The sequence below is a fragment of the Vulpes vulpes genome, chromosome 1, assembly GCF_048418805.1.
Source record: "Vulpes vulpes isolate BD-2025 chromosome 1, VulVul3, whole genome shotgun sequence".
In the NCBI taxonomy this organism is placed as follows: domain Eukaryota; kingdom Metazoa; phylum Chordata; class Mammalia; order Carnivora; family Canidae; genus Vulpes; species Vulpes vulpes.
Genome location: NC_132780.1, coordinates 14,338,405 through 14,356,363, shown reverse-complemented (window position 1 = coordinate 14,356,363; position 17,959 = coordinate 14,338,405). Strand labels below are relative to the sequence as shown.

Below are 17,959 nucleotides of genomic sequence, written 5' to 3'. Positions count from 1 at the left end.
TAGTTTTCCTGCGTGTGGAGTTCTGTGCTGGCTCTCCCCCTTCTGTTATTTGCTGGAGGTGTTATTCCTTGTCTCCTAGCCTCCGTTCTTCCAAGATATTTGCCATCAGGCTAGTCATCGTCTCTTGGTAGGCTGTCTGCCTCTTCTTTCTGGTAGTTTTTAGGGTTTTCTCTCTGTCTTTAGTGATGAGTGGTTCTACTGTTGTGTGTTGAGTGAATTCACCCTGCTCTGCCTTGCAGTGGTTAGTCATTAACCATGTATCTTTAAGAATTAGGAGCTTTAAGTCTGGGACCCTGTATCCCTGCAATTCTGGAAATTCCTCCAATATCTCTGTAAGATGCCATGTTTTCCAGATCATTTGGCTGGCTTGGTTGAGGGAGCCTGTGATTTTTTTTATCCTGGGGCTGAGTTCAAGCCCTACACTGGGTGTAGAGATTACTGAAATATAAAATCTTAAAAAAAAAAAAAAAAGATGTAGTGTCTTCTGTATTCTCTCCTCTTTCTGGGACGTCTTTTGGACATTGTTAATTTTTTGCATTTGCTTCTCCATTTGTACCGTCTCAGCTTCTCATTCATATTTTCCATTTCTTTATCTCTCTGTGCTGAATTCTAGGGGAATTTCCTCAGATTGCTCTGCCAGTTTATTATTTCTCTCTTCAGCACTGTTTTTCTGTTGCTTAACCCTTCCAGTGAGATTTGAATTTAAATGTCTTCATGCAAGTTTCACTAGTTTCTTTAAAAAAAATATTTGTTCTTGTTCCATACTGACTTACTCTTTTTCTCATGCTAGGTTTTATTGTCTCTCATCACCCTATTTCCTTCCTAATTCTTGGAGTACCTCTTTAGGCTTGTGTGCAGTTTTTCTTTTTTTTTTCTTTTTTCTTTTTTTTTTTTTTTTTGAAGATTTTATTTATTTGAGAGAGAGTGCATGAGCTGGCAGGGGGAGAGTAGAGAGAGAGGAAGAAGCAGACTCCTCACTGAACAGGGGGCCCATTGTGGGGCTCAGTCCCAGGACCCTAGGATCACGACCTGAGCCAAAGGCAGACACTTAACCAACTGAGCTACCCAGGTGCCCCTTCTTTAAGTTTTCTCATTGCTGCTGGCACATGGGGTTTTTACCTGTCTCTTGAGCTTGGCTATATATTAAAAATTATCTTCTGTCATATTTCTCTGTGTTTATAGCTGGAGAAAGAGGTCAGTTCTGTCCATGTTGCCGGAAATCCTTTCATTTATTACTTACAACAACCTTATGATGGAGGTACTCTATGCCCAGTTTACAGATGAGGAAACTGGGGCTCGTGGAGCTTAAGTGACTTGCCCACATTCACATGGCTGTTAAGTGGCAGAGAACAGACCCAAACACAGGTCTGTTTGAATTCCAAGTCCGCACTCTATCCACCATGCTGTATTGCCATCTCATAATTTTAATTCCTCCTCATTCATTTTTAGGAATTAGACATCAACAAGAGCTTTTCCTCCCTGACTCCTTACGCGGCCTTGCTTGTTTGGAGAGTAGGTCTTAGCCAAGACCTGGCAGTGGAGAGCCATGGACCAGTACAGCCTTGGGGACGAGGGTGCCCTTCCTCCAGAGATGCATCTCCCTTCGTTTTCCGAGAGCCAGGGACTCAATTGCAGCGACACCCTCAACCGGGATCTGGGTCCCAGCACACGTGACCTGCTCTATGCTGGCCTGAGTGGTTTGGACCTGGACTCCAGCCTCCCCACACCTGACATGCCCAGTGAGGCACTGGAGGACAACTTAGATACCCTGTCCCTGTACTCCGGGAAGGACAGTGACTCCATGAAGCTGCTGGAGGAGTATGCAGATCCGGAATCTCAGGCTTCCTTACAAGGTGAGGCTGTCTACCTGGGTCTAAGGGCCTACAGGGCTGTGTGAAAACCCCGGTGGCCAACTATGAGATTGCTTCTGCACGGAGTGGATAAGAAAATATTTACCTTCCACAGGTGAATAGGGAACAGGGGACAATCACTTTCTTTTTTAACTTGGGAATTGTTTCCAGTGTTCTAGTCAAGGAAACTGAATACTGATCCTAAGAAATAATGTTGAGAAACTTGGCCATTTCTGAATGTCCTAATCTTGTGTGTGATGTGGGCAGACCTTTGAGTTCACAGGAGACTTTCCTACCAATTACATCTCAGAGGCCCCTTTCACATTTTCAGAATGCCCTGGGATCCTGTCTGTCTGCCACTTGGCTGTCTAACCTTCCCCAGCCTCAGTATCTTCATCCGTGAAGTGGGGGGATGATAATGCCCACTCTGCTTCGCCTCAGAGTGATAGCAGTAAAAAGCAAGAGAAGAAATGTATGTAAAAGCACTGTGTGGACTGTAAAACATGGGACAGATGGTATTTTCATCCATATCAGTAGAGTTCATCCCTGACAGTCCATTGATTTAGTTCTAAGTTTCTCTCTTCAACAGCAGAGGAGCAAAAGGAGAGCTGATGGAATGGCTAAAGACCATGGTGCAATTTTCATTTGGTTTTTTGGTTTGCTTTCAGGGTTCCCTTACAAGATAAATCCGACCTAAAAAAATTTTTTTTAAGATTTATTTTTTAATAGAGCACATAAGAGGAGGGGCAGAGAGAGAGAGAGAATCTCAAGGAGACTCCCCACTGAGCCTGACTCCATGTTCAATCTCACAACCCCGAGATCATGCCCTGAGCCAAAATCAGAAGTCAGACACTCAACCAACTGAGGCACCTAGGTGCCCCAAATTAGATTTTTGCTAACTCTTTTCCTGGGTTCTTGGGTAAGTAGCTTAGATGGGTTGACTGAGCCAGAGCTTTTCGATAGTTAATTCATACCACATGCACGGAGGACCACATCCATGATGGCTCTGCAGAACAGATGTTAATGTCAGGATAAGCAGCTCAGGAAATGTCCTGAAGACTTGCTAAAATGAAAAACTCATGAAGCCTCCTCTCCACACAAGACGCAGTAGACTAAGGGTCAGCCTTATCACCATGTTGGAGTGACAGCTGACGCAAAATCCTAGAATCATGGGACATGTGCAGTGTTTAGGCACTGGGCCAACCCCAGGGGATATGGGATTAGGTGCTCAGCCCTGGCCACAGGAGCTACCTGAAAAATGCTGGTAGTGTGAATATGGGTGCATTTTGCTGAACAGAGAAACCATGGCTTTCATTAGGTTTTCATGGGGGTCTGTGTCCCTGCCTGCAAAATGCATTACAAATCATTAACTGACTTTTTTAAAAAATTTATTTTATTTATTGATTCATAAGAGACAAAGAGAGGCAGAGACATAGGCGAAAAGCAGAGTGAAAAGCAGGCTTCCTTTGGGGAGCCTGCTACAGGACTCTGTCCCAGGACCCCGGGATCATGCCCTGAGCCAAAGGCAGATGCTCAACCACTGAGCTGTCCAGGTGTCCCACAAATCATTAACCTAGTTCATTTTTCCTAATGTATTTTATTTTATTTTATTTTATTTTTTAAAGATTTATTTATTTATGATAGACAGAGAGAGAGAGAGAGAGAGAGAGAGAGAGGCAGACACAGGAGGAGGGAGAAGCAGGCTCCATGCCGGGAGCCTGACGTGGGACTCGATCCCGGGACTCCAGGATCGCGCCCTGGGCCAAAGGCAGGTGCCAAACCGCTGAGCCACCCAGGGATCCCCTTTCCTAATGTATTTTAAACTTGAATTTTTTTTATATCTCATAAAAAGAGGAGTCCACTGTACATTAAATTCTAACTCCTTATACTTCTCCAGCTTAACTTCAGGCCAGTGTAACACTTGTGTTCATTTTCCCAATTAGGAAAATAGTACACAGTTACTAATGAAAACTTAGGAAATAGAGAAAAGTAACATCAGGAAAGCTCCCCAACCTGGCTCCCACACGTAGATTTTGAAAAACATGACTGAAGGCACTCAGAAAAACATGGCTTTGCTCAGGGACAGTGAATGTGTGATGCAATTTGAGGTTTTTTAAAAGTAGCGTATTTGCTTTTTTACATAAAGGTCTTCCTTCATCATCATAAATTACTCCATCGTGCTCTTTGTATTCTTGTTTCTTAGACTGCGTTTCTGTGAATAAGTTTTTTACGTGTCGAGTTTCCTTTTTTGGCCACGTTCTTTGAACATATTCCTTCAAGGAGGTTTGCCTGTCAGAGAACATACACCGTTTTTTTTGTTTTGTTTAGATTTTATTTATTTATTCACGAGAGACAGAGAGGGGAAAAGACACAGAGGGAGAAGCAGGCTCCATGCAGGGAGCCCGATGTGGGACTCAATCCCAGCACTCCGGGATCATGCCCTGAGCCTAAGGCAGACATGCAACCACTGAGCCACCCAGGCATCCCAATACACCGTTTTATAACATATTTGTAACACTGCCTTCTGTGAGCATCAGGCAGCTTCTCAGGCCAGTGCCTCTGCCTGATTTTCAGTGTCCTTGTCAAATTTTTGCAACATTTGGTTTTCTGGTTTATTTATTTTTAAATTTTATTTATTTGTTAGAGCTCAAGCAGAGGGAGAGGGAGAAGCAGACTCCCTGCTGAACAGGGAGTCCTATGTGGGACTCCATCTCAGGACCCCAGGACCATGACATGAGCTGAAGGCAGATGCTTAACCAACTGAGCCCTGGGCCCTTGGATTTTTGGGTCCTGCCCCTGGCAGCACCCCAGAGAAGTGGAGGTTTCTGAACTTGCCATCTCATGAGGCAGTCTGAATCCATTTTGAGGACCACTCTAAAGAGCAGGAGTATCTTCCACTGTTGGTCTGTCCAATAGATGATTGTGGAGTGTCCATGAGTGCAAGGAGGGGAATGCTGGGGATAGCAGGAGCCTGCAGAGTCCTCGCATCCATGGCCCCTGCATTTCCAGTGATTTGAAATCAGCTTCTCTTTAGTCTGGAGGAAAGCAAACCTATCTCTGTCCCTTGGAACAAAGCAGAAGCAGTCTGTTCCCTCCCTACTCACTGGCCCTGGAGATACTTGACGAACCCCCCTTCCCCCCATTCCGCAGGTGAATGATTTTAAACATACCTTTTATCATTTTACCCAGAGGGACACAGAAAACATGGAAATGCAAATGTATTCAAATACACAAGAAGAGTAAAAGAAGAGGCCCACAGTCCTACCAGTATATGCCATTCTCTCAGCTTGTTTTCTATTCAGATTTATTTGTCTTTTTGTGTTTTGTAGCAGGTTGCTGTTTTCTCCGTGAGTAGCGCGGCGTGAACGTCCATTTGTGTTGGATGTTTTTCCATAGTTTTATCTTTTTTTTAAGATTTTATTTATTCATTCATGATAGACATAGAGAGAGAGAGAGGCAGAGACACAGGCAGAGGGAGAAGCAGGCTCCATGCAGGGAGCCTGACGTGGGACTTGATCCCGGGACTCCAGGATCACGCCCTGGGCCAAAGGCAGGTGCCAAACCGCTGAGCCACCCAGGGATCCCCTATAGTTTTATCTTAAATGCTGTTCTAGACCACTCAGACCATCAAGCAGTCACCTGTGTGCCCTTTTATCAAATGTTAGGTTGTGTCTAAAGGGAATCCAGGCAGTGCTGCTGTTAACTACTTTGCCAGCTACTTCTTTGTATAAATCTGTATATTTTTACTTTAAGATCCCAGAGGTGGAATTGGCTGGAAGAAAGGATTTATACTTTCCTAAGGCTTTAGATTGTATTTTTCTGGGTTGGCCTTCTGAGAGCACCATGGGTGGCCTGGCCCATGTTGGTCAGTCACCTCCTCACTTCCATGTCCTAGGAGTGCTTCAGACAGCTGCTGTCCCTCTGCATGGCCTGGCTGGGATCCCTTCTCTTTCACATCCTTTTCTCTGTGCCCAAGGTGGTTGAAGCTGGAAGACGCTGTCCTGACCCCAGTGGGTCATGGCCCCAAGACTTGCCGAGTACCTTAGCCATGCCCTTTGTCATCCCCACATGTCTGTAACCTGTGCTTTCTCCCTCTGTTTAGACCTGGGCCTTGGCGTGCTCAAGATGCCTAAGGAGGCTGATGAAGGAGGCAGGGCTACCTGTGGGAGTACCAGGAAAGGCAAGCGGCAGCACACTTCCCCCCAGAACCCGCTTCTGGACTGCAGCCTCTGTGGGAAGGTGTTCAGCAGCGCCAGCTCCCTTAGCAAGCACTACCTGACGCACAGCCAGGAAAGGAAGCACGTTTGCAAAATCTGCAGCAAGGCCTTCAAGCGCCAGGACCACCTGTATGTGGGAGCACGGTCAAGGGGCCAGTGGGGAGTGGGCATGCTCCCACTTCCCTTAACGCCCTCCCAGGCAACCAGGCCTGCCCTCAGCTGGGGTCCCTTCCCACTCCCAAGATGGCTGTGATCCCATGTGCAGATGTACCTCCCTTCTGCCACTGCCAGTGCTTCTGAGCCCAAGGCTCGCTCCTCCCAGGGCAGGTCACTTTTCCCAGCCCCCATGTTCACACCAGGGAGGAAATCACTGCCTCAATTCTGCAGGCAGGACCCTTGTGGGTTTCAGGACACATAAGGGCTCACTCCCAAAAGAATTTTGTCACACAGGGCATTGGGCTAACTTTAGAGAGAAATGTTTTGGAGGCCCTGGCAGGTGTCCAAGGAGAATGGATCTGCTTCTCATGAGGAGTGTGGATGGGAATAACTCAGGGGCCTGAGAGATTCTGAAATGCCTGTTTATAGAATATGTTAGTGGAGCATTAATTTTTTTTAACTCCATTTTGCCTTCCTAAACTCATGATTTAAAAAATAAAGCCCACTTTAAGAGTTAGCCAGAATTCCCTTTGTTCTCAGTATCTTGGAAAATCATGAGCTTTTCTTGCTAATGAGGCAGGAAAGGCAGACTTTTTTCAAACTAAGAGACTTGCCAGTGGTAGATGGCAAATCCTTGCATTTTTAGGATGCACCTAACTATGGTTGGGGCTAGAAATGGAATCTCCCGACTCCTCCTCTGCAGCTGCCCTCAGATGGAGGCCAAGGCCAGCCTTTGAGGAAAGACTGTATTATTTATTGGAGATACCCCATGTGTCATGTTGATTAGACTGTCCAGGGGAGGGCTGTTGGGAACCCAGAGCAAGACTTAGGATATATTAATGTACGTAGAAGTATGATATAGATATAGTACATATTTGTATTCATTTATAATTGCAGAAATTACAGAAGGCACATTTGACTGCTAGAAAGTTTTTACTGATGGGGCATCTGTAATTTTTTTTTTTTTTTTTTTTTTTTGCTGGAGTGGGTTCCAGGTAGCTGTCTCCTTAGAGGAGTGCTATGGGAAGGCAAAGGCTCTTTTGGCTAAGGGAATGGTTATCCTGAAGATAGCATCTCCTTCACTGTGTCCTGCAGAACCTTGGTCCTCAAGGATGCTAAAAGGGGCTGTTTAAATAAATGGTTCTGTGGGCACATAGGTTTGAGAGATATGGGAGGTTAAAGAGATGTCTCTCTATGCACTATATAGCTTTTAAATTTGCTACACTGAACTTCCAAGGAGCAAATGGTGTTTTTTTCAAAACTTCCTTGCCAGCTGAGCCCACGTCCTCAGGGAGCGACTCTGGAGGACTGGTGTTCTTTGGGAACTCACTTTGGGGAACTCCAATCTGGCTCTCATTGATCTTTTTCCCCTCATATAAGGGTTTTGCTCGAAGGTGAGGGAAGGGAGCACCCCTTGCATTGCTTTGCCCATAAGAGTGGCTGTCTGGGTCTTTCCTCAGGGAGGCTCAGTGTAGCTTCTGACTGATGGGATGGATGCACCGCCACCCCCTGGGGACACACCCGGGGTTCTTCGTGTGGTAAGGGGCAGCTGAGAAACCTGCTGACTGACTTCTCTTGTGTGACTCCAGGACTGGGCACATGCTCACCCACCAGAAGACCAAGCCCTTCGTGTGCATCGAGCAGGGCTGCAGCAAGAGCTACTGTGACTACCGCTCCCTGCGTCGGCACTATGAGGTCCAGCATGGTCTGTGTATCCTGAAAGAAGCCCCCCCGGAAGAGGAAGCCTGCGGGGACTCCCCCCATGCCCACGAGGGGGCCAGCCAGCCTGCACCCGCTGGCCTGCGATCTCTGGTGCCCCCAGAAGCCAGGTCCCCCAGCTCCCTCTTGCCCAACCGAGACCTCCTGCGCTGTATTGTGAGCAGCATCGTCCACCAGAAGATCTCTTCTCCCGGCCCAGCCGCCGCGGGGCCCTCAGATGGCAGTGAGGGGAGGAACACAGCCTGTCCCTGTGCACCCTCTTCCGGGCCCTCCTCCTGCACCCCAGGAGGCATCCCAGTGGCCCCTGGAAACCTGGGCATTGACGTTCCGGAAGAGCCTCGTCCCCCAAGGAAGGAGCCTGCTGCAGCCATGTTCACAGCCATCCACTCAAGAGCAGTGGAGAACGGGGGCACTGACCTGGCCGAGTCTGAGCCCCCTCTGCTCCCAGTGCCGCCCACCCTGGATGGGTGGCCTGAGGGTGGCCCCCTACCTGCCTGCCTGCCTCTGTTCCGAGGCCAGACTGTCCCCACCAGTTCCCAGCCAGCCAGCCACAACTTCCAGTGGCTCCGGAACCTGCCCGGCTGCCCCAAGAACAAAGGGAACAATGTGTTCATGGTCCACAAGCCCCCGTCAGAGCCGTCCCGGGAGGGCTGCGAGTCAGCCCCTGGCCCCAGCAGCACCTCCCCCGTGGGGGAGCCCTTGCCCAACTCAGGCCCCAGTCTGGAGGACACGTTGCCCTTCCCTGCCACGCTCCTGAAGGCACCTGGGGAGGCCTCAGGGGACCCCAGATATGTTGGCGGAGAAGACGACTCCTGGGTTTCCAAGAAGAGCAAGTTTGACTGTGACTCCTTCTTGCGGCAGAACCCTGGGGAGCCCAGCCTCCCAGATGCCCAGAAGCCCAGCGGGCTCCCATCGGATGCCACTCCACTCTTCCGGCAGCTGTTCCTGAAGTCCCAGGAGTCTCTGGTGAGCCACGAGCAGATGCAGGTGTTCCAAATGATTGCCAAGTCCCAGCGGATCTTCTCCCAGCTGCCGGGGCCCGAGGGCAAGCAGGCTGCCCTGAAGCCACTGCCGGGGCCGTGGCCTCAGCAGCCCCCACCACCAGCAACTCCTGTTGACTCTCTCCATGCTGGCCCTGGAAACCCGGAGCCAGAGGGGTCCCCAGGCCGCAGGAAGAAAACCACGCCCGGGTTCCCCAGAGAGGCCTCTCCAGGCGGCACCAGACGGGACACCAAGGGAGGACCAAAAGTGGCCACTGCTCCGCTGCCCCTCACAGCGGCATCATTGGACCCTCCTGGGAATCCAGACATCTCCTCTCTGGCCAAGCAGCTGAGATCCACTAAAGGGACCTTGGACTTGGGGGACATCTTCTCCCCCGGGGGCCCCCGGCAGACCCAGTTAGGTGGGGAGGAGACCCTCGGAGCCCCGCTCCCTGGGAAGCAGGCCCAGGTGGAGAATGGCCCGGCTTTGGGGGCTGGAAAAGGCGAAAAGACCCAGGCCTGCACCCGGGGCGGAGGCTACAGGCTCTTCTCCAGCAACCCTAGGTCCCAGCGCTTCTCAGGCTTCAGGAAGGAGAAGGTGAAAATGGATATGTGCTGCACGGCCTCCCCAAGCCAGGTAGCCATGGCCTCCTTCTCATCAGCTGGACCACCAGCAGAGCCACCCCAGGACTCCAAGTCCAAGCTGACCATATTCAACAGAATCCAGGTAGATGGGCCCTACCCTCATGCCACCCCCAACCTCTGACCCACCTGTCCAGGCCCCAGGCCAGAGTCTCCTGCGTCCCATGTGTGACTTGCTTCTGCACCTATTGGTTGGCCAGGCATTGTGTTTGATCCCTGGGGGTCCTCCTCCAGAGCAGATTTGCCGAGATTGTGGCTCTTCCTGTCAACCCCTCCCTCGAAAGAGTCAGAATGAGGTCTTCAGCGTTGTCAGAGACCCTTCCCTCCCCACCCCATCCCCCTGAGCTTTTTCTGCTGGCTTGCTTTTTGCCTCTCACTTCCTTTTGGATTGCCCTCCTTAAATTCTTCAGGGACCATAAAGGTAGAGTTCTGCCCCCGTAAATGTTCCTGCGCGCGATGCCCTGCCTCTCCTGGTGGGAGTCTTGGTCCCGATGCCAGCCAGCGCTTGTGGAATGGTAGCTCCGTCCATCTCTGGGTGCAGAGAGGTGGGCCATCCTTCCTCGTGACAGCCCGGGGTCCAGCACCCTTCCTGTCACCCAGAGCTGTCTTTTTCTTTTCTCTCTCTTTTTTTTTTTTTTTGACAGCACACATGATTTAATTCACCATGTTGAAGTGTACTCTCCAGTGGCCCTCAGTATATTCACAGGATTGTACATCCATTACCACTCTTTGCCAAACGTTTTCATCACCCCAAACAGAAGCCCTGTACCCTGAATTGTCACCCCCAATCTCTCCATCCCTCCCGACCCCTGGCAACCATGAATCTACCTGTGTCTATGGGTTTGCCCTTTCTGGACATTTCACGTAGTTGAAGTCATACACTATGTGGCCTTCTGTGTCTGGTTTCTTACACTTGGTGTGGTGTTTTCAAGTTTTGTCTGTGTTCTAGCACCTATTAGTGCTTTGCTCCTTTATACAACTGAGTAATATTCCACAGTATGGACGCATCATGTTTTGTTAATCCATTCATCAATTGGCGTTTGGGTTGTTCCCACTTACTTCTTGGCCATTGGGAATAGTGCTGCTGTGAACATCTGTACACAAGTTTCCATTCAGAAATAGGTTTCCATTTCTCTTGGGAAATGCTTGAGCATGCAATTTCTAGGTCATAAAGCAACTCTGTGCTTAACCGTCCGAGGGACTGCCTGACTTTTCCAAAGTGGCCACGCCATTTAATATCCCCACCCACAGTATAGGAGGACTCTGCTTTCTCTGCATCCTCACCAACCCTGGTGGTTCTCCAGGTTTTTGTATCCCAGCCATCCTCCTAGGTGTGATGTGGTATTGCATCACTGCTTTGATTTGTTTTGCTCCAGTGGCTAATGCCACTGAGCATCTTTTCATGTGCTCAGTGGCCATTTGTAAATCTTTTTTTAAAAAGATTATTTATTTATTTATTCGTGAGAGACATGGAGAGAGAGAGAGAGGCAGAGAGAGAGGGAGAGAGAGGCAGACACAGGCAGAGGGAGAAGCAGGCTCCATGCAGGGAACCTGACGTGGGACTCGATCCCGGGTCTCCAGGATCACACACCAGGCTGAAGGCGGCACTAAACCACTGAGCCCCCCGGGCTGCCCCCCATTTGTAAATCCTTTACACTAAGTGTCTTTTGGACCCTTTGCCCATTTTTAAATTGGGTTATTGGACTTTTTCTTATTGAGCTGTATATGAGTTCTTTATATATCATGAATACAATCCCTTGCCAGGCCTGTGACTGGCTGTGATTTTCTCCCATTCTACCATTGTCTTTTCACTCTCTTGATGGTATCCTTTGAAGCACAGCAGTTAGAAATTTTGATGGAGTCAGATTTGTCAGTTCTGTCTTTTTGTTTTGGTCTTATCTGGGAAACCAGTGCATCCTCTAGGGTCATGAAGAATCACACCTATGCTTTCTTCTCAGAGTTTTACAGTTGTAGCTCTTGTATACCTCCTTTCCAATATGTTGGCTCACATGTATTTTCATCTTTAGGGTGGAAATATCTACCGGCTCCCCCATCCACTGAAGGAGGAGAATGTGGCAGGTGGATGGTAAGTTCAGAAGCCATGCCCTGCACACCCTGGGGGAGCTCAGCCCCTCAGATTCCTCAAGTGGCCTTTATGCCCTGACCCTGGGTCACCCGAGTTCTGGATACTTTAGTCTTATTTTTTTTTTGTAAATTTATTTTTATTGGTGTTCAATTTGCCAACATACAGAATAACACCCAGTGCTCATCCCGTCAAGTGCCCCCCTCAGTGCCCATCACCCATTCACCCCCACCCCCTGCCCTCCTCCCCTTCCACCACCACTAGTTCGTTTCCCAGAGTTAGGAGTCTATGTTCTGTCTCCCTTTCTGTTATTTCCTACCCATTTCTTCTCTCTTCCCTTCTATTCCCTTTCACTATTATTTATATTCCCCAAATGAATGAGAACATATAATGTTTGTCCTTCTCCGATTGACTCATTTCACTCAGCATAATACCCTCCAGTTCCATCCACGTTGAAGCAAATGGTGGGTATTTGTCGTTTCTAATGGCTGAGTAATATTCCATTGTATACATAAACCACATCTTTTTTGTCCATTCATCTTTCGATGGACACTGAGGCTCCTTCCACAGTTTGGCTATTGTGGACATTGCTGCTATAAACATTGGGGTGCAGGTGTCCCGGCGTTTCATTGCATCTGTATCTTTGGGGTAAATCCCCAGCAGTGCAATTGCTGGGTCGTAGGGCAGGTCTATTTTTAACTCTTTGAGGAACCTCCACACAGTTTACAGTGAGACTGAAGAAGGAGAAATTAAGTCAATCCCATTTACAATTGCACCCAAAAGCATAAGATACCTAGGAATAAACCTAACCAAAGAAGTAAAGGGTCTATACCCTAAAAGCTACAGAACTCTTCTGCTTTAGTCTTGAAGAGGTATGCACCCGGCTGTGAAGATTTGTGGTATCCTGTCTCCGCTTCTTAGGTTCAAGAGTTATCAGTGGATCAGACTTAAAAATGAAAAAGAAAAAAATAAGAAAATGAAAAAGAAAAAAGGAAATTAGTGATGGGGACAGAGTCCCATTCTCCTGTTCTTCCCTCCTGCCATGTCTCCTCACAGTAACCAGCAAAATGGGGGCCCTGCAGACTGGGCAGAGCCAAGGAGCACTTATGTCTGCAAGAATTGCAGCCAGATGTTTTATACAGAGAAAGGGCTGAGCAGCCACATGTGTTTTCACAGCGACCAGTGGCCATCACCTCGAGGGAAGCAGGAGCAGCAGGTGAAGGGGCGTGCGCAGTAGGTTCTTGCTTTCAGGGTTTCTGGCATGCTTTTTGGGGAGTAGGTGCCTGGATGTCATCTATCTCAGGATGGAGCTCTCTCCCTGGGGGAAGCCTGGGCAGGGGTTCCAGGAGTCAGGGCTGTCCAGCGCTTCAGGCCAGAGCAGCTCTTCCTGTCCTGCCTACTGGGAATCTGAAAGAGCCTTCTGTTTTCTGCATTTAGGTGTTTGGCACGGAGTTTTGCAAGCCACTGAGACAGGTGCTGAGGCCAGAGGGGGACGGGCAGAGTCCCCCAGGGGCTAAGAAGTCCTTGGACAACACAGCTGCAGCCCCTTTGGCGATCCCTGTGTCTGCACCTGTAGCTCCAGCAACCCGACCCATTGGGAGCGCTGCCAAGGTGGGTGCTGGTCAGTCCACTTCCTTCCTGCTGCTTCCCCTACCTGCCGGTGGAAGCGGCAAGGGAAAGCACAAACCAAACATCAAAAAAATGTCTGAGTCTCAGGAAGCTTGGTTTGCGTGTTCAATCAATCATTAACATCCACTGAGCTTCCCTGGTGCCAGCCTGTGGACTTGGTGACCATGACAGCCCTGGGCCTGCCAGTCCAGTAGAGTCAGTGGACCTGTCCCCAAACAGTGATGCCCCAGAGCGCAGGGAGCTGAGAGCATCCCAGAGGGGCCCCAGGGACTCACCCTGAGGAGATCAGGGAGGTCTTCCTGGAGGAGGGTGTGTTGGAGCTGAGACGTGGAGGAGAGGAGGAGTAGGCCTGGCAGAGAGGAAGGACTGCATGGAGGTGAGACAGAGCATTGTAATTTCAAGTGACCAGTCTCCCCAGCCCCTACTGGAGGATCCCACCAGGCAAGCCCAGGCTAGCCTTGGGGGATGAGATGCATGGATGCCATTGCCCGTCTCACAGGACCTGTTGCTATTTCTTATTCTGTGATATGGCTGCACTGTCTCTGGCCCCCACTCTGTGCGGGCCAGGCCTTTTAACAACTGAAACCAGCCTCCCCTGTTTGCACATTCCTCTGTGTCAAAGCCTCTTTGAGGGCACAGATGCATGGGAGAGCTCCAGCCTCGAATGTCACCAGGCTTAGTTAGGATCTGGGGTACGGCTCAGACATAGTAGCCCTGCTTGGCTCCCTTTTCTGAGGGCGCCAGGCGTGGTCACATGTCCCTGAGTCTCCGGAGTCTATACTCTCTGCCCACTGTCCTGCTATCCCAAAGACAGAGCTGTGGGGCGGGTGGTCTCCAGTACTCCCATGCCATTCTGAACTCTCTTCTTCTTCTCCAGGGACAAGAGAAGGATGGGGAAGAGAGAGACAGCAAGGAGAGCAGCCAACACAGGAAGCGGAAGAAGCGCCCCCAGCCCAAGTCACTGTCCATCCCTCCCACACCCTCTTCGTTAGGGGAGCTGGGCCTGGGAGGATGCCACCAGAGCTGTCTGAGGTCCCCAGTGTTCCTGGTGGACCGCCTCCTGAAGGGGTTGTTCCAGTGCTCTCCTTATACACCACCCCCCATGCTCAGCCCCATCCGCGAGGGCTCTGGGCTGTACTTCAACACCCTCTGTTCCACCTCCGTTCACGCCGGGCCCGACAAACTCATCAGCAACATGCTTGGTGAGTGAGGCTGGGCATTATTACAATCTGCTCAGCATGCGGTTGGCCTGCTATGGGCCAGGTCCACTCCCTCCTGCCATATTTGGTCCAGAGATTCTCTCTGGTCTGTGGCTGTGCCCGACTATGAGTGCCATTGCTGTTCAGAGGTATCCCAGGACCATCTGGGACCAGCAACCTTCTAGATACTTAGAGTGTTACAGCTAGAAAGAAAATCTGGAGACTGTGTAGCCTGACAACCCTTCTGCCTGGGCCCTATAAGTACTTTTTAACAGTGTTGCTGAAATAGAATTCACATACCATGAGAACCACCCATTTAAAATATACAGCATTTTTTTTAGTATATTCACAGGGTTCTGCACCCATCACACAATCTAATTTTAGAGCTTTTTGATCACCCCTAGAAGAAGCACTGAATCCATGCATCACACGCGCATTCCGCAGCCCCCATCTCCCCAGCTCTGAGCAACCTCTAATCTGCATTTTCTCTCTATGGATCTGCCCTTTCTGGACATTTTGTACAACTGGAATTATATAGTAGGTAACATTTTGTGTTTAGCTTATTCACTAGCATCCATGTTCATCCATGTTGTAGGATGTGTCCGTGTCCGTGCTTCTTTCCTTTTTCATCCAGATAACATCCTGTTGTCTGAACATAACTGCATATTATTTATCCATTCATCAGTTGATGGGCATTTGGGTGGTTTCTGCCTTTTGGCTATTGTGAATAATGCCACTCATGAATATTCACGTACAGGTTTTTGTTGGACGTATGTTTTCATTTCTCCTGCAAATACCCCCAAGAGTGCAATTGCCAGGTCATAGAGTAACTCTATATTTAGCCATTTAAGGAGCTACCAGACCATTTTCCAAAATGGCTGGACCATTTTAAATTCCCACCAGCATTGTATGAAAGTTCCAGTTTCTTCACATCCTTGTCAACACTTGAGATCTTTTTTTCTTATATAACCAATCTAGTTTTAAGCTATATTTCCCTGATAGCTGTTGAGATTGAGCATCTTCCTGCATGCTTACTGTCCATTTGTAATCTTTTCAGATCCTTTGCCTATTTTTTGAATAGGGTTGTTGTCTTTTTATTATTCAGTTGTAAACTTTCTCATATATTCTGGAATTAAGTCCTTTATCAGATACACAGTTTGCAGATTCTCTCTCGTTTTCGGCATCATCTTTTCATTTTATTTGTGGTCTTGTTTGCAGGACTAAAGTTTTTAATTTTGATGAAGTCCAGTTTATTTTTTGTCACTTGTGCTTTCAGCATTGTATCCAAGGTTTTTGCCTGACCAAAGCTCACAAAGATTTACTTCTGTGTTTCCTTGTAAGAGTTGTATCATTTTCAGTCTTAAATTTGTGTCTGATCCATTTTAACTTTTATATATTGTGTAAGGCAGGAGTCCAGATTCACTCTTTTGCATATGGATATCAGCTGTTCCAGCACCATTTATTGAAAATACTATTCCTTTCCTCTTGAATTGGCTTGGCTCCCTGTGGAAACTCAATTGACCATAAATGATTTGAGATTTTTTTTCTTTTTTAATACTGTCATTTATAGTTATAGATTTTTCAGAGCACTGCTTTAGCCACATTCATAAGTTTCAGTATGTTGTATTCTTATTTTCATTTATCTCAAAGTATTTTCTGATTTCTTTTTTTTTTAAGATTTTATTTGTTTAAGAGAATGAGCAAGCACAAATGGGAGGGACAGAGGGAGAGGGCTGAGCAAGGAGCCTGACATGGGGCTCGGTCCCAGGACCTTGTGACCTGAGCCGAAGGCAGACACTTAACCAGCTGAGTCACCCAGGTGCCCCTAAGCATTCTTTTATTTTATTTTTTAAATATTTTATTTATTTATTTATTCATGAGAAATACAGAGGGTGGGATCCCCGTTTTTTTTTTAAATTTAATTTATTTATTCATGAGAGACACAGAGACAGGCAGAGGGAGAAGCAGGCTCCATGCAGGGAGCCTGATGTAAGACTCGATCCCAGGTCTCCAGGACCAGGCCCTGGACTGAAGGTGGCCCTAAATCACTGAGCCACCCGGCCTGCCCATTATTCTCTTTTAATATTACATTGATACAGCTGGATTTACATCTTTTATTTTGCTTTTTATTTCCTATTTGTCTCATGTCATTTTCTCCTTCTGTTCCTCTTTTTCTGCTTTCCTTTATATTAAGTGAATGTTTTCCTATATAACACATCCGTTCCTCTAATGTTTCACTTTTTCTTAGTCATTTCTTAAGAGTTGCTCTAGGACTTAAACATATGTTTTAATTTATCATGGTGTGTTCAGTTGTGTATTAATAAAATACAGAAACATTGCTACCGAGTTCTATTCCTTCTAGCCTTTTTTTGCTATTAATGTTATATATATATATAGCAATATGTTATATATATGTATATACATAGACATATATTTGAGAAACTCAGAAATACGTTATTGTAATTATTAACTTATATAATTTTATGCTATATGAAAAAATATTAAAGGAAAACAGGTATTATTTATAGAGTTTGTTATATTACCCTTCTTATTTACTGTTACTGATAACTTCATTTATTCCTGTGGATTCAAGTTACTGTCTGGGGTATTATTTCTTTAGCTCCTTTATGATATTATTGTCATCTATAGTGTATTTCTATATTTTATAGGCCCACAATACATATTGTTTTGTGCAATTGCTTTCTGAGTCAATTAAGAGAAGAAATAAGTGATTATACTTTTATAATCATCTTTACCAACATCCTTTCTTTTGTTTTGTTTTGTTTTTTTTTTTTGATTCACATCACTATCTGGTGTCATTTGCTTTCAGTCTAAACTTTTTTTGGGTTTTGTTACCATTTTTTTTAAAGATTCCATTTATCTATTCACGAGAGACACACACAGAGAGAGAGGCAGAGACACAGGCAGAGGGAGAAGCAGGCTCCATGCAGGGAGCTCGATGCAGGACTCAATCCAGGACTCCAGGATCACGCCCTGGGCTGAAGGCAGCGCTAAACCGCTGAGCCACCCAGGAATACCCGTTTTTTTTTTTTTTTAATTTAATTTATTTATTGATGAGAGACACAGAGAAAGGCAGACACGTAGGCAGAGGGAAAAACAGGCTCCATGCAGGGAGCCTGACGCGAGACTCGATCCTGGGTCTCCAGGATCACTCCCTGGGCGGAAGGCGGTGCTAAATCACTGAGCCACCTGGGCTGCCCGATCCCCGGTTTTTGTTATCATTATGGAGATACAATTTACATAAAACCCATCCCTTTAGAGTATGTATTACAGTGGTTTTTATTACATTCACAGAACTGTGCAACCGTTGCTACCATTAATTTTCAGACATCGTCATCACCCCCTAAAGAAGCCCCACACTTATTAGCAGCCACTCCTGTCCCTGACCCCCACCCCCAGCCCTGAGTAACCACTAGTTGTCTCTCTGTAGATTTGGCTAATCTGGACATTTCCATATATATGG

The 17,959-nt window shown here is 47.5% G+C and overlaps 1 protein-coding gene across 2 annotated transcripts in view; it reads left to right on the top strand.

Moving 5' to 3' along the window:
• ZNF541 (zinc finger protein 541) overlaps positions 1–17,959 on the top strand; it is a 45,211-nt gene that overhangs the window by 10,653 nt on the left and 16,599 nt on the right. For both annotated transcript variants that reach the window (XM_072733187.1, XM_072733130.1), the window contains exons 3-9: positions 1,450–1,853; positions 5,953–6,196; positions 7,813–9,649; positions 11,592–11,650; positions 12,704–12,863; positions 13,085–13,258; positions 14,154–14,478. In XM_072733187.1, the coding sequence (XP_072589288.1) occupies positions 1,547–1,853; positions 5,953–6,196; positions 7,813–9,649; positions 11,592–11,650; positions 12,704–12,863; positions 13,085–13,258; positions 14,154–14,478 (3,106 nt within the window). In that variant the 5' untranslated portion in view covers positions 1,450–1,546. The remainder of the gene's footprint in view (positions 1–1,449; positions 1,854–5,952; positions 6,197–7,812; positions 9,650–11,591; positions 11,651–12,703; positions 12,864–13,084; positions 13,259–14,153; positions 14,479–17,959) is intronic.